Below are 16,191 nucleotides of genomic sequence, written 5' to 3' on the forward strand. Positions count from 1 at the left end.
TTTTTGTATGCACTTTTTTCTCAGCAGGTTTTGTAATCTTGAGTATGAAATAAAATGGTACAGCGACTTGTCGAACTGGATGAGTTTGTCTGCTGGGTGGTAGGTGTGGAAAAGCTGCTTCTTTTAAGATTGTCTGACAGTTTTAAATAACTGGGAAATGGAAATGAGGGCAGTTATGAGTTTCTGTGTACATGTGCAACTGTGTGTTTTCATTCAGACCTACCATCCTGCTTCTCAATTAGCCAGTGTCAGCAAAATGCTTCTGCTCCTTGCTGCAGGCTCTCCCCACAACCTTCCTCATCATCGTCCTCTTTTTCAGCGCCTTCCTCCTCCACATCAGAAATGCCGTTTAACCAAGGGCAGGGCATGTCTGAAATGTTACTCAGCGTGAGGTGCTCTGCAGGGCTGTGGTCGCCGTGGCAAGAAATGAAACAAGTTAGGGGCAGGCAGCAGGGCTTAAAGCTGATTCCCTCATGTGTCTCTTGTGTCCGCCCTCTTCCTGTTGATGTGTGGCCCTTTTTGAATCAGAACCAGGGGGTCCCCAGGGATATCTGGCCGTTAAACTGCCAGCCAAGGTGGTGGTGGTGTGCTTCACAGCAGAGGGGACATAGGGGATCTTTCCTAGGATGCAGGTGCCTGAAGGTGGGCAAGAGCCAGTGGGCCTGGAGCAGTTGGGGATTGCATCCTCCAGGGGGGTGACTTTCAACTTTTTGGTTGGTGCCTCCCAAAAATGGTGAGGTGTGAGCAAAGCAAATTTAAAGAGAGGTTAGTTTTTTTCTTGGTCATTTTTCACTGATGCTCTTTGCCAGGCCACAGGTTGAGAACCACACCTGGAAGATACTATGCATTGTCTGTGTATGTATATTTTGAGTTTGGGGGGGCTCAGTTTTGGAAGGCACAGCTTCTCCTTCCCAATCCTCCTTAGCTGGAGAGGAAAAGAGGCTGAGGTGGAGGTGGATGTGTACCTTCCATGTAGAGTGAGAAAGCTGCTACGGTTGTCGCTGCTTGCAACCTGCTCTTCTAGTTGAATCCAGGAAAAACTGTTGCCAGATTGTCGTGGTTTAACTCCAGCTGGCAACTAAGTCCCGCCCAGCCACCTGCTTCCTCTCCCCGGTAGAATGGGGAGGACAATCGGAAGGTGAAAGTTAGAAAAATCATGGGTTGAAGATAAAGACAGTTTAATAAGTAAAGCAAGAGCTGCACACTCAAGCAAAGCAAAACAAGGAATTCATTCACTGCTTCTCAGACAGGCAGGTGCTCAGCCATCTCCAGGAAGGCAGGGCTCCATCATGTGTAACGGTGACTTGGGCGTACAAAATACGATAACTCTGAATCTCCCCCACTTCCAGTTTGCTGTTTGCAGTTTTATAAGCAACTTGACCTTCACAATGGGCAGTTGTTGATGCCTGCATTTGTCCTGTGTAATGTGTCATCAAGCGTACTTGCTCAGAAAGTGCATGCAGTTTTACTTCGGTGTGCTGCACCATAAATAAGGCAAAAAATACCTTCTTGTGTAATACCAATTCAATACACACATTTTACTGGGCGCAGTAACAATAAACCTGTTAATTTTATGAGTCCATAGCATCAATTTAAGGGGAAATATTTTCAATATTTTCAAGCATAATGTTAAAAATGTTCATAAAATTAAATCTGGATCCCATTATTATTATCTGGGGATAGCTTATGGAGGATATCCAGATTTACATGGAGGCAGCTCCACTGGAATTGCATTCTTAACAGTCTTAAATTTAGAAATAATGTGCACGTGTGGTATGAATGCATGTGTTTTGTGGTTTTGACAGTGACAGGTGTATTCAATGACTGACTATTCATTGGAAAACCTCTAGCTCACTACTTGCTGGAATTTTGCCAATGCTCAAATTTTGTGTGTTTTGCATTTGTGGGGAGAGGTTGTTTATAAAATAAAAGTTGACTTCTCTCTGAAGTATTTGAACAGAATACTTTTCTTAAAATGTTAATGACAAAAGACTGAATTTTGTTTTGTTGGGGGGTTTGAGGTTTTTTTGGTGGTTTGGTTTTGGTTGTTTTTTTTTTTGTTGTTGTTGTTATGGAATGATTTACTTTACTAAAGCTTTTTGAGATTTAGGAAATGTTGATCTTTGTCCTAATGGTTGAAACAGATGTTTTTGAAATGCAGGAAGGTCCCAGGAGATGGCAGTGTATAATAACACATTTCAAAATATTTCTTGGAAACTCAAAGCATTTCACAATTAAAACTGAGTTGTTATTTTGTAAAACATTCATATTATTATTTCAGGGAATTATCAAAGAACAAAATGATCAGTTTAATTTGTTTACTGATAGCCTACTTCAGTAGACATTGTGTGTCTTCTATACAGTGAACCACCGCAGTATATTCAGTGAACCACTAGATGATAAAATATAGTTTGCCTTGTTCAGCATCTTTATGTGCAAGTCAGTAATAGATTGTAATCTGAAATGGGTTGTAGTCTGCATTTGTGGTTAGGATAACTCACAATTCAATTTCTTTTACAATTTTACTGTAACACTGCACACTGTTTTTCTTCATTATCTTATATTGAAGTTTTAAACTCTGAGACCTAATTTAATGTATTTTTTAGTAGTGTTCATACTGCTTAGGTATACATGGTGCCTCAATTTTAATGACTGTATTCTACTAAATAAATGTGTATTTAATCTTTTTAAAAATCAAGACAAACATACCTATTGAGATTAAGAAAACCTTGTATCAGCTCCATCTTTTGATTTTTCCAATTATTTGAGAATATAGCCTGATAGTAAAACTTTTTTTTTTTTTAAAGCATTTATTTATGACTGTTGAGGATTGTTAGGATGACAATAAACATCTTAGCAATCACATACTTTTTGGGAGAAGAAGGTTTAATTTTAAATAAAAGTATTTATGTACTTCAGGGAATTGAAAGAGTCAAAAATATCTTCTCTTTAAAGTTTCAAAGTTGGATCTAACATTTGGAGCCAGCTTTGCAATGAAGTCTATGTGAATTTCTTTGTGGAGTTTCCTTATTATCTGAGAGTGTTAAAAAGGATTTGCTTCCACTGTGGGAACAATCTTTGGCTGACTCTGGAGGTTATTTCCACCAGGCTAAGCACTTCTCATGTCCTGGTGCCAGCTTTGAGCCCTTTTTTCAAGCCTGTCAAAAACCAGCACTTGTCACTGCAAAGGGACCTCAAGAAAATGAGGTTATATGGCACCATCTGGATGAAACCAATGAATTTGCGGTAATTTAGGAATTATAAAAAGCAGAAATTGTCTCAAAATGTCAAGTTCTATTCATGATTTCTTTGCAGTAGCTGGTGTCCGTGAAGATGTCTTTTTGATCTGGAAAGAGTTGGAGGAAGCCAGACATACAGTGAGACAAGTTCAGAAAATTTTATCAGAATCTGACCAGCGTGCTTCTCAAGATGGTATCATTTATGTTTCTTTCAAGAGATTTGCCATTATTTTCATAATCAGTAATTTATTTGTGAACAGTTTTAATTACATGTCAATTTGGGGATAGTTTTCTCAGAAATGTCTATATACAGGTAGCACCTATACTTGGCATCTAAACTTAGGGTTGCTTACAACTTTCCATTACAAATCTCTGTTTACTACTGCTTAAACTTGTTGAATTTTAACATCTCAGGCTGAAACACACCATTTTTAGTTCCCCATTGACTAGGTTTAGAAATTGTCTAGATTTCAAGATATCACTATTTTGTGGTCTCTCCCTCTCTTCCTGGGCCAGTAAATATTTAATTTTATTCTACACAGTGCTGAAGAATTACCTCATCTCTCTCCCATCATGATCTTGTTGGGCTAGCCTCCAACCTGGTAACTAGCTTGTTCCCCTAAAACAGAAGAAGTGTGGGTCTGAATTCTCTTAATTAAAGGTAGAGGATGGAAACTGATTCTGGATGAATACTCTGACAACTCTTGTGTTAAGAAACATGGAGGAACACTCACATTTGTTCGTTGAACTACTAGTTCCCGCCATTATACTTGGCCTAGAATATGATCCATTTGTTGTTCTGTGCATATTAATTGGATTGAGCCATACTGGAGACAGAAGCATAGCTGGTTTCTGAATCTCTGGAAGGCTTAAACAGGGGATGGTGAGAAGCTACTAAGCCCTGCTAAGATGGAGGTGCTCTGGGCATGCTCTGAGAATGGTCCCCCTGACAAGACTTAAATACTGAAAACTTAGGAATCTTAGTTGGACTGCAACTGAGGGAGCAGATTTTCAGGATCATATTGCCTATATTCTGCATTAGTCCCTGTTTTCAAAATACATGGTGTCTGGTGGTATTTTTTGCATAACTTGATATAAGATTCAGATTGAATTAGCACAAGTCATCGGTGATCTTGTGCAGCTCTTGTATTGTTTTTGCAGTGCAATTGCTTTTGCTTTGGCTAGATGGAGGCTAGGGCCAGTTGCCCATTTCTGGATCACCTGCTGAGGAATGCTTTGTATGGTCAGTTGGTCAGTCACTTGAACTATCAGTGATGTGTTGAGATGTGTGATAGTGAATATTTGGAGCTGGGAACTTTCTCTGCGTGTCTTTGAAAATCTGTCGATAACATAAATCTTCAGGACTTAAGCTTGAGTTTTTTTCTTCTGTGAAGGCATAATACAGTTCTTTATATTGATAATAGTATCTTCTGAATTACCAGGACTTCCCATATGAAGTTAAATAGCTATACCATAATGCATATGAACAAGAAGACCACAATAAAGCTGCAAGGGCAGCCCTAATTTCAGTGTTTATTTATGTGTTCCTGACTATGCAGCTTTAATGTTATTTTAGTATTTGCCTTCATACATAATCATTTCATAAATAAATTAAAAGAAATGAAATTAGTGTGATTTATTTTGTCAGTTCTTCAGCATTATTTGACTGTTGCCCATCAATCAAAATAACTGCAGTCTTTCTGTTTGCCTGCATTTCTTCCTGGTTTTGCCTTCCTTATCTGTTTAAAATGCTCTGCTACAAATTGTAGTTTGTTCTGAAGATTGCAATGTTCTGGAGGAAAAGAAACAGAGAAAAAGAGGTAATTTTTCTGCTGACTCTCCAGATAATGCACTAGTTACCTGGACTGAGACATGACTTTCTACATAAAACATGTGGAAGAAAGAAAACAACAGTTTTCTTTTTAAAATTATGTGAGTACATTTGTGACACTTGCCACACTGGTTGTTCTAAAGACCACAAGCAATCAGAAAGCAAATGTTTCCAGATGAGCAGGCGATGACCCTGCTCCTGCCTTGTGTATGTTGAGGCAGTAGATGTCTCCATAGGTTTGTTTACAGGCTCAGGATCTCAATGCTGTTGTCACTGTAGTTGCATCTAAATAGAGTAGACATTTATACCACTTAAGGCCACCAAAATTAAAGTGTGACAAAAACAATTCACCCTGCTATGAGACCCACTGCTGGTCATTTGGTTTAGGTGTGGTAATGAGTGAGTATAGAGCGCTGTATCCTGTTACCAGTATCCAGAGATGTTCAGTGCTCAACCTTAAGATGTTCCTCAGAAAATTTCTAAGACAATATGACATAAAAGCATAAGAGCAGTCATACCAGATCAGACAAAAAAAAACAAAAAAAAAAAAAACCAACAAAATCCTGTTTCTTTCAGTATCAATTAAAAATGCGAGAAGGAGGGTGTGAAACTAGAGAAAATGTTAAGATGGTACACAAGTGATTTGTGGCTTTGGGTACATGGTGCAATATTCAGCCTATAAAAGGTCAGTATTGCAGAGAAGCACGGTAAGATCTCTTCCAATGACATTGTAGTTTGCCTTTTACTTTAAATGGCCTTCTCTGGAAATGATCAATGGCAATGCTATCCGATGCTCTTGACTATATTTTCAATTCTATCTTCTGATGCTTCATTTTCTCAAATGATTCTTCTTGAAGTTAGACATCTTACACAAGAATCTTTTCTGGAATTTTGTAATTCAACCACTATGAAGGCTAAGTCAACCTTCATACTATTAAGAATATTCCTTTTATATGTTGGTCCTGTAGCTATTTATCTTCTTCACTCTCTGTCTTCTGATGGGTTTGTTCCAGTAACAAAAGGGATTTGTTGCGAAGAATTGTCTGATAAACACCCCCCACACACCCCCCAAAGTAAAGAGTATTAAAATTCAGCCAGAAATATCTGCTCATTCTAGTGATGTCAGTGCAAGCAGAACAAGTTTGAAAATTTTGACTCGAGTATCATAGCCTGTTTTTGAAAATAACTTATCCAAAATGAACCATCTTATTCAGGAGATTTTGTTTTATTCTATTTATTAGCAACCAAAACAGATCATCTATTACAAAAGCATACATCTGATAAATATTTGACATCTGAGAAGTGGTTGCAGAAGTATGGCTTGAAAGCTCAGAAGCTCACACTGTATGATGCACTTGCTGATTGTACTTTTCGCCATGCAGATGGGATTGTTGACATAAAAACTAAACCAGAGGATGTATCTTTACAAACTGATGCTGTGAGTATTGTTAATTTTCCCTCAAGTCCTGTGAGTTGTTTCATTTTCATTTTAAAGATTGAAAACTTGACTGATAGATGAATTTATGATAAAGTGTATGGTCTGTTGTTTTGTAGTTTTTGTTGAAATCAGCTTATTAGTGGAATGGGACAAAGATGCTCATAAACAAGATTGTTTCAAAAGGCTATTTGAAAATTACTGTTTCAAGGACTCCTTCCTGGTCCACATATAATCTGCAGGGAAGAATCAGGACTGGCCGAAGAAATGCCTTGGTTTTCTATGTATTTGTGTGGAGTACGACAAAGATTGCTTCTCATCTTTATTATTCCTTAAAAGTGTTGGTCTCAGCTGCTCCTGTGTTTGCAGATCCTTAAACAAATTTGGATTATTTGTCTTCTATTTGTTTTTCTCAAGCTCTACCATTACACTCTTTGGTAAGCTTCTATTCTTGCTAGCTACAAGAATAAAAATAGTTTGTATTCACTTTTTCTGGGACCAGATTCTGTGACCACCCTATCCCATGTCTATTTCTACCTGTTCATGTGCAACAAGTGTGTACCACTAAAGTTTGTTCGACAAATATTAAAAGCACTGCAAAATAATTTGGTTTGGAACATAAAACATGTTTTTCTTGGCTGTAGGAGACAAAGAGGAAGGTAATTCATGCAAAATACTGCGACAAGTTTGTACATACCTTGTGGAAAGATGGATCCGTAGTTCACTTATATGTCAGTACAGAAAAGTATAAGCAGTACGAGGAGAAAATGAGGACAGCTCTCAGACAAGTGGAAGGAAGGTTAGTGTTCTGTCATGTAAAATCAGTTTGTATTATGTTACATTGGTGTTGAAATGTTTGACATTTACTGTTATAATAAGCTGAAGTGGTTGGTAACCTGCCAGATCAAGTACTAAGGCAGAAATCCATTTTAGATCAGAATCTTGTGTGTAGAATTTCTTAGTAGCCATGTAAGAAAACCAATGAACAGTTTTACCTTTGTTCTCCTTCTGTAACACGAATGTGAAAGTCAGTCTGCACATTATTGGAATACTGCTGAAAGTGCCAAGAAACATTGGGACATAAAGTGGCAGAAAAATTCTAGAATCATCAATAAAACTTGGTAAACATTCATCCTGTGTACCTAGAATCCCTTGCAATACCTCCAACTGATAGTAGCACAGCTTGGCTTATGCCCGTACTGATAATGGTTATCTGCTGTTTTTGCAATTTTGTGTTGAAGGCAAGTTTGAACAGAACAGATTCAGAGTTAAGGCATGAGCTGTTGAGTAATGCATATGATCAGAAGTTCAGTGCTCAAGCTAGCTTCCTAGTTTACTTTTCTGCAGCTGTATAGATACACTCTTAGATTTTGTAGGATGTCTAAAAAAAAAAATAGGCAATCTGAGGGTCTGTTTCATCTATCCTAAAGATGTCCTAAAATAAGGTGGGTTTTATATCTACATTAGGAGAAGAAGGAAACTTTAAAAATGAATATTGTAGAAGTCAGAGAAAGTCAGGTTGACATAGCGCTCAGGGATATGGTGTAGTTGAGAACAGTCAGTGTTAAGTTAATGGTTGGACTAGATGATCTTAAAGGTCTTTTCCAACCTAGATGATTCTGTGAATCTGTAAGAAATGTTGCCTTCTATTTTGTATATTAGGACAATGAGATGTCTCACTGAAAAAAGGAAGATGTGAGCTTTCATTTATTGCTGCTTGTCTCCAAAAAGTATAACAGCCTGATTACATTTAGCAAGGTCAAACAGAGTTTTGTAATTCCTTTTAGTTTATCTTCATCTTGCTGTATTTAGGATAACATTAACATAATGTGAAAGGAGAATTTGAAGTAAAGGGTTATGATGAGCATAAATTTTTGAAATCCAAGCCAAGATTATGGGTTTGCTATTTTTAATGGTTCATCTCATTGTCAAAAAGTCTTGGTAGACCTCATCAAACACTGGGGTAAATAGCTAATGGCAATATAGCTATCATAAGCAAATGTAATAGCATCCTTTAAGTTTCCATGGTATAATTTTTTAGACCTCTGTGGAGATAAGTAATATTTTTCCCAGGGCCATTATATTCTGTCTGTTAAGTGTCTCTGTTTCAGAGTAGACAAGTAGTTTATGACTCTCAAGGGAAATAAGGTTTGGACCTGCTGCAGCCATTACTGAGGAAATGTTCTTGTATACAGCAGCATGTATGCATGTATTTAACTGCCAGGCATGCTTCAGTCTTGTTTAAAATGTAAAACTAAGTCTATAAAGTTCAACAAAGCACTGAAACATCTGTGTTATATTAAGACCCTTCAAAGCGCTCAACTTCCTTGCTGAATAGGTTCTTAAGTGGTTTCCTGAAAAGGGAGGCATATTAGCATATGCTTAAATGATTTGCTAAACTCAGTCTGGAGAACAGTTATGGGAGCAATAGTTATAGTTACTTCTGCATGGAAGTTCCCAGCTCAAACTACCTGATAATCAACTTTATAAAGGTGCTGTATTGCTTTGTCTGTTTTGTTTGTCTCCAGATTCTTACTGAAATTATAAAATAAAAATGCCTTTGTGTTGTTATTAGGGACAGAGGATTGGTTCATCAAGGCCAATATACCACTTATGACAGTGACTACTAACAGGTGCTTATAGAAAAAGAGTAAGAAGTACAGCAATGATAAAAAGATCCCTCGTTAGATTCTCGTATGCAAAGCTCCGAAGATCTTACAGACCAGGTTTCTATTTTTTTTTCCCACCCACCAGGATTAAGTGGCTTCAACAAGGAAGCAGAGGGCTCTTTGGTAATGTGTTTGAAGATGATGTCTGTATTCTTATTGATACATCCCACTCTATGAAGGACAAGCTGCCACTGGTGAAGGAGAAAATATTTCAGCTCATACAGGTATGATAAAGTGTTGATTCTGAATACTGAGGAGCATTTTAGAGTAGGCTGATTTTTTCTGGATGCTTGTTATTATATTTTTTATTTATTTTAAAAATTATTTTTAAAATAGCAGCTGTATAAAAATAGTTTTATGTTTCTTGGTGTGCTCATTTTTTCAGTTAAAAATTTATATATTTTTTTTCTCATTTGTAGAAATATTTTTAAAAAATCTGGAGAAAATGTTTTTCCCTTAAGCCACCTCCCTCCTAAAAAAAAAAGAAAAAGAAAAAAACCAAGAAAAAACAACAAAAAAGCCCTATTCAGTGAAACACCTTTTGGCATTTTAGTTTTTACTTTTAAGCAGTGTTATATAATTCCACTGACATGTTGTGATGTATAATGTATGTTCTAGATTCAGTTTCATACTTTTACAGCAGAGGGTGTAGAATGTTCTGAACTTGCTTGCATCTTACAGTGACTCAGAAGTTTGCAAAGGAACTAGCAAAGTGCAGAATTACCTCAAAAGCAGTGAGTACTGGGGAACGTGCCTAAGACAGGATTTGTCTCACCTAGTTTTAGAAATCCACAATGATGTTACCTAAGCTTACATTAATATTTGAGAGAAACAAACACTGTTAAAACTTGATTAATCTTAACTTTTTAAGACCTGAGAAGAGTAACTGACAAATGAAAATTCCATCAGTGTGGCATTGATAGCAATCATTTTTAGGGCTAGAAAATTTAAAACTATAACAGAGGTTTTTGAGCTGACTGCACAAGTGATAGATTGTAGTGTGATGTGGTTCTCTAGGCAAATAACTACTAGAAAATTATTAGATACTGTACCAAAAGCTTTCACAGACAGCTGCACAAAATGGTGATGAAAAGGAGGCAAAGATTCCAGGCTCTGAGAGTTTGTACTAGCTTGCACAAATCTTCCTCTCCTTGTACCTTCTGTCCAAAAGCAACTTCAGCAAATTCTTAATTCTCTCTTGCTGTCCTAGTTCCCCTTGCCAGTGCTCTACATTTGATTCTTGTTCTTCTCTAAATGATGCTTACTTTGTTTCTGATTTCAATTTCTTTTGATAAGCAGCCATAATTTCTTCCTTATATCACTGTTCATATCAATTTTTGTCTCTCTCTTTCTTGCCCTCCTAGACATTTGCTCTTCATGTAGTTTGAGAAATGTGAGTAAATGGAGACTTATGTTGGGAAGTTCAAGTAATCTTAATAATTGCAGGCACTAATTGTCTCTGTCTCTGTATGTCTCTGTGCACCATGACTGAATATTATAATAATTTATTGTAACCATATAATCAACTATATTTTGATTAAAACTACTTCTACTGGTCATTATTTCAGCATACAAGTATTCTTTCTTTTAACACTGGGTAAAATTCAGATGCTGTCTCTTGCAGGAACAACTGAGACACAAAAAGAGATTTAACTTTGTGAAATTTAGTGCCCAAGCAGTGGCGTGGAAAGAGAAACTTGCTGAAGTTAATGAGGAAAATTTGCAAGATGCTTGTCTTTGGATAAAAGGACTTGAGGTAACATGCCAACTAATTAAAGCCTGTTTGTACAAAGTTATATCTATGTCTTCTCTTTCTGTATGACTGGGGCGTTTTTGGATTGACTATAAGTATTTGACTTGAGCAAGCTGAAAATATAGATTATAGACTTTAGTAGATCTGAGTACAACAAATTATCTGTCAGGTATAATAGTCCTTTAACAGTGGACCTGTTTATATGATCATATTAATTCAACCTCTGGCCTGCTATGTTTAGTAGCCACAATGCAAATATTGGCTAATTTGATTTCTGTAGGATCCATGACAGTGCTCAGATCCTGTGTCTAAATTTGTCACTCTTGCTGCAGGGCTGCTACATGGATGAGGGGTGTCACCGACAGACTTGCAGCTAGGAAGTGATATAGGAAACTGGTGCCAGCGAGCTGGAGGAACATTTCTAGTCCCTTTTGGTGCATAGATAGACAGCTGACTTTAGCCTTCATAGGAACATGAGACCAACCATACTCAGATCAAACATCTGTCTATCTGTCTATCTACTCAATATTCTTTCTCTGACAGTGGCCAAAATATGAGGATTTTTCCCTGAAACAAAGTAGAAATGCTTGTAGTCGGCCACAGTCAGCCACCAGATTGTCACTGTCAGTATCAAATGTGGACAGCAATGTTATAAGCACAGGACTGAAAATCAGTCACACAACAGTACAGATGTATACCATGTTATGTTTTCTAACACAAAAAACATGTTTATATAGTAAAACTCTTCAGCATCATGACAGCTCTTCCTTAGACTTCATAATGAAATTCCTGGGGATGAGGGAATTGGGGAAGCTACATAATACCTCTAAGACTACAAAGCAAGATAGCTAACTTAGTATTCTCAGAAAATACTAACAGGCAAAGACATGGAAAAAAGAAAGTATTAGTGTGGCCTCCCTGAGTGGTTGGTGAATACTTGTAACTGAGGTTAGTAAACTTAATTTTACTGCCTTCCTTGAGACCCAGAAAGTTGGCTCTGTTGAAGCCATGTATGTGGTCCAGCATCATGCAAGTTTGATAATACTTTGAACTACTATAATTTGATACTGTCTTGTATAAGCATTTGGGAATGGCCTTTTTCATCATTATTCATGAAGTTGTAAATTGTTGATTATAGATTTCCTTATAAGTTCAGATTTAGATATCTGAAATGGTATAGGGCATGGTACAAGAACAGTCTACTTTTTTTCAGGAATGACATCTGCTGGTGGCCTTTCAGTCTGCTTTTAACAGTTCAGGCATAAATCTGAGATCAGAAAGCTGGCTTTACAGTGAAGCTGAAATGAACAGAAGATTGCTCTGCAATATTAATCAGAGTAGATCCTTTGATCTCATTTTATACACTTTGGTCCCAGGATGTGGAATAAGGAAGCTGAGCTATAAACAGTAACTAACTCTTCCTGAAAAATCCTTTAGGGATGATAACATTTAAAATTTTGGGGATGACGATGCCATAGTTGAAGCAAATCAACTTGTTTAAACACTGATAAAAACAATGTTCATTTGTAACAGTAGCAACTGAGAAATACAAAATTAACAGCTTTTACCATAAGGTACATAGTTATTTCCCTCACATCATCACCATCCACAGTATGTTCCCATGATACAGTAGAAGTTGTTTTGTTTCAGATCAGATCAAACATAAAACAGATGCATATCTTTACAGGGATTTTGCTTTGGCCCCACTAAAAGATTAAGACAATGAAACTTTTCCATACTGATAAAACCTTACTTTTCATTTAAATTTAGAAGGTTTTATACACTGAATGTTTGAAAGGTGGAAATCTGAAGATGTAAACTATAGTTTTTAGGTTTCTATATATTGTGAAATACATTTCAGTGAGTTTAGAGTTTTGTTTAGTCTGAGAAGAAAAAAGACAGATCATGATCACTATTGTGATTCACATTCACATCACATGTGAATGACACAGGAAAAGTATTACTCAAATATGAGTTTTGAGGGGGCACGATATTGCTTTATTGTGTATGTTTTGTTGGTATAGCTAATTTTTGTGCTAAAAAATAAATGATGTTTACACTGCTGTTTCAAGGGGGTAGATGGGAGATAGTCTAGAAAAAATACTGTTCAGAAAACCAGAAAGTCCTTTACCTATTTTTGAGAAATAAACTTGTGCAAATCTTTTGTGGAGCTTTGAATTATTTGGTTAAATAAAATATATGTTTCAAGGGAGTGTGATGAGTTGGCAATCAGGAGCAGCAGTAGGAAAATATAATAGAATGTATCCTTTATCTTATATCTTCTTATGTGTTTATAGCCTTTTAGTGATTGCTTTTGCTTCTACAGCTCATATTTTCTGTTGCCAGCATTTTACTTCTGTGTTTGCATAAGCAAACAATCAATTTGGTACCAATTTATGCTACTTTGACACTTGCTTTGATTTTTCTAGCTATTTGACATAAATATTTTCACCATTTTATTACTCATTTTGGTTCTTTAATATCCCTTGAATCAGTACACTGTCATTATGGATTTAAGTACAGAGGCAAACAACTGTTGGTATTTATAGCTGCTTCTTTGCCTTTTCTTTTTGGTTTCTTAGACTGGAAGTTCCACAAATACACTCAAAGCTCTCCAGATTGCTCTTGCTGATACTGACACTCAGGCTATTTATCTCTTGACTGATGGGAGACCTGACCAGGTATTTCTGAAATAAGAAAACAGAAAATGCAGTAGTGTGGTGTCAGGAGCCTGAAGTATGAGATAAATATAATACCTGCAGAGCTGAGTCTCTTGGGGTCTCCTGGATGTTGTCATAATATTGAAAAAATTGTATCTGAGAAATGTGCTGTTCATGAAGGGGTTTTGATTAGAACTCTCTGCTCACAGTCCAGTCTTTGGTGCACGATAGCTCATGACATTTGTCATGAGTTGTTTTAAGGATCTGGTAATGGGTTAAATATTAAAGCTGTATGTTAGTATCAAGGTTAGGATTTGTGTTAAATAAAATGTCTCCCTGACTTAGTACAAATATTTCATGAGTTAAAAATCAAAAAAGAATGATGGTCCCAAGATATGGTGGATTTAAATACTAAAACCCTGCAATCTTGCATGGTGGCTTGAAAACCTATAAAGAAGACGATAAGAAAATTTTAAAAATCCAAGTTTGTGTTAAACATTTTTCCCCAAAGAACACATCAAATATATAAGTAGGTACCTTCTTATATTCTATTGCCAAACTGATATAAAGGCTGTGTCATGTCTGAGGAGTAAGGGCCTAATTATTAATTTATATTATTTTCATATAAAGATGTTACCATTCATATTGTTCCATTAGGTTTCTGTGTGATTCCAGTTTTTATCCTACTGAGACAAATTTGATCTTATGTAGGTGCAATTCTGGAGTAACAGCAGGCTGAAGTTATTTTAAGTCTAGTTTTAAATGGACAATGAAATAAAAAGTATGCTTTTATTTTTTTTAATGTGTTGTTACTGTGACTTAAAATGATGCTATTTCATGTTATATCACATTATCTAACACCAACTAAAAACTGGAAAAAAACACTTTCAAGCGGTAATGCATGGTGAAAACTAGCCCGTATGATGAGAATGGAATTTAAAAAATATTTATTTGCCCTTGAAAATTTAGTTTGGTTGTAATGGCAGATATGCAGCAAAATCCTGACTTTACTTAGGTAAATAGCTGTACTGAAGGGCACATGAAATTAATTACTGAAATATATTGAATAAATCTAGGATTCTGAAAGCATCATAAACTTACAGAAATAATATCTTTACAGCCTGATAAGGAAGAAAAATGCTAAAGAATCACTTTTATTTTTGTTCTGATTTTCTTGTTAATATGAAAGAGACCCACAAGGAAGGGTAGATTTATATACTTCAAAATTATTTGAATATCAAAATGTAAACCTGATTTTAAATTAGCAGATGAGAAACTTAAACTCACATCTTTTAATTATGTTTTAATTTTTAGTTTTAATCTTTGGTATTTTCTAAAGACCAGTTGATTGTTGTTGGCTATCACTCATTAAAACTCAGTTTAAAACTCAGTTTAAAACTAACTAAAATATTTGCATTATTTCACAGTTTTGCTAGCTAGGACCATATATGAATATTTTATTAAAGAAGAATTTGACTTAATGTAAACATTCATATTCTTCATTTTAATATTTTTATTACATTAGAAATTAATGAATAGTTAATTTCTTTTTACCTAGTTAATAATGGCTTTTATGACATATACATTTTTAGTTGAAGAAGGGGAAATAACCAAGATTACTTTTAACTATTAAAATGCAACAAACAATTATATTGCAAATATTGCTATATTTATCAAGATTTATGATAGTATTCTGAATAACTGAAATTGTTATCAGAAGTTAGAGAACTACATCAGTAAGTTTTTTCTACTAGATTCTTCAACATTTTTAGACATGGTAGAACTTTAACTTTCTCATCTATTTTTTATTTCTTTATTGGAGGAGGAACACTATCTTTCCTATTTTCCAGCCTCTATTTTGTTTCCTGGTATTGAATCAACTTTTCATTGAATTAATTTAGCTTAATAAAAATATCAACACTTATATACATACAAAACCATTGTTATATACATCCAGTGGTACTAAATACCAATGTAGTTTAATTTCCCATGCTTTAGTAATTTCCTTTAAGACTTAAGAAACACAGTACTGATTAGATTATAATCAACATTTTATTTTATTTTGTTAGTGTATCCTGTGCCTTAATGCATTATCAGTGTTTCAAATTCAGGTTTAAATTAGCTCATTTTATATAATTATGAAATAACAATCCATATAAAATGCACGCTGATTGTAATCATACATACAATTATGTATGATTAACCGATCTATATCTGTTTCTAAGCAACTATGATTAAAATTCTTACAAATTTTCCATGTTTTGATACATTTTTAGATGTCACATGCTTAATATACATTTTTTGATTTTCAGCCCCCGCCAATAATTTTGGCTCAAGTCCAGCTTCATCGTAAAATTCCCATCCATACTGTATCCTTCAACTGTGACGATAAAGAAGCTAATAAATTTTTGTATGAACTATCTACTGAAACAGAGGGACAGTTTCATTATTACAATATTTATTTGACTGATTCTGATGCTGCAGACTTTATTGTGAGTATCTGAAAATAAATGTTTGTTTCTTCATGCTATTGAAGGAACTGCATGACTCACATTATTGTGATTTCATATTACAACAGATTTGAAGTGATATGAAAGCAATGAG

The 16,191-nt window shown here is 35.5% G+C and overlaps 1 protein-coding gene across 1 annotated transcript in view; it reads left to right on the forward strand.

Moving 5' to 3' along the window:
- Positions 1 to 16,191, forward strand: part of VWA3B (von Willebrand factor A domain containing 3B) — a 62,823-nt gene that overhangs the window by 17,204 nt on the left and 29,428 nt on the right. The window contains 7 exon segments of the mRNA XM_026849811.1: positions 3,316 to 3,417; positions 6,312 to 6,508; positions 7,150 to 7,304; positions 9,260 to 9,398; positions 10,799 to 10,930; positions 13,510 to 13,608; positions 15,900 to 16,064. Of these exon segments, the coding sequence (XP_026705612.1) occupies positions 3,316 to 3,417; positions 6,312 to 6,508; positions 7,150 to 7,304; positions 9,260 to 9,398; positions 10,799 to 10,930; positions 13,510 to 13,608; positions 15,900 to 16,064 (989 nt within the window).

Source organism: Athene cunicularia, assembly GCF_003259725.1.
Source record: "Athene cunicularia isolate RWA chromosome 1 unlocalized genomic scaffold, athCun1 chr1_part1, whole genome shotgun sequence".
Taxonomy (NCBI): domain Eukaryota; kingdom Metazoa; phylum Chordata; class Aves; order Strigiformes; family Strigidae; genus Athene; species Athene cunicularia.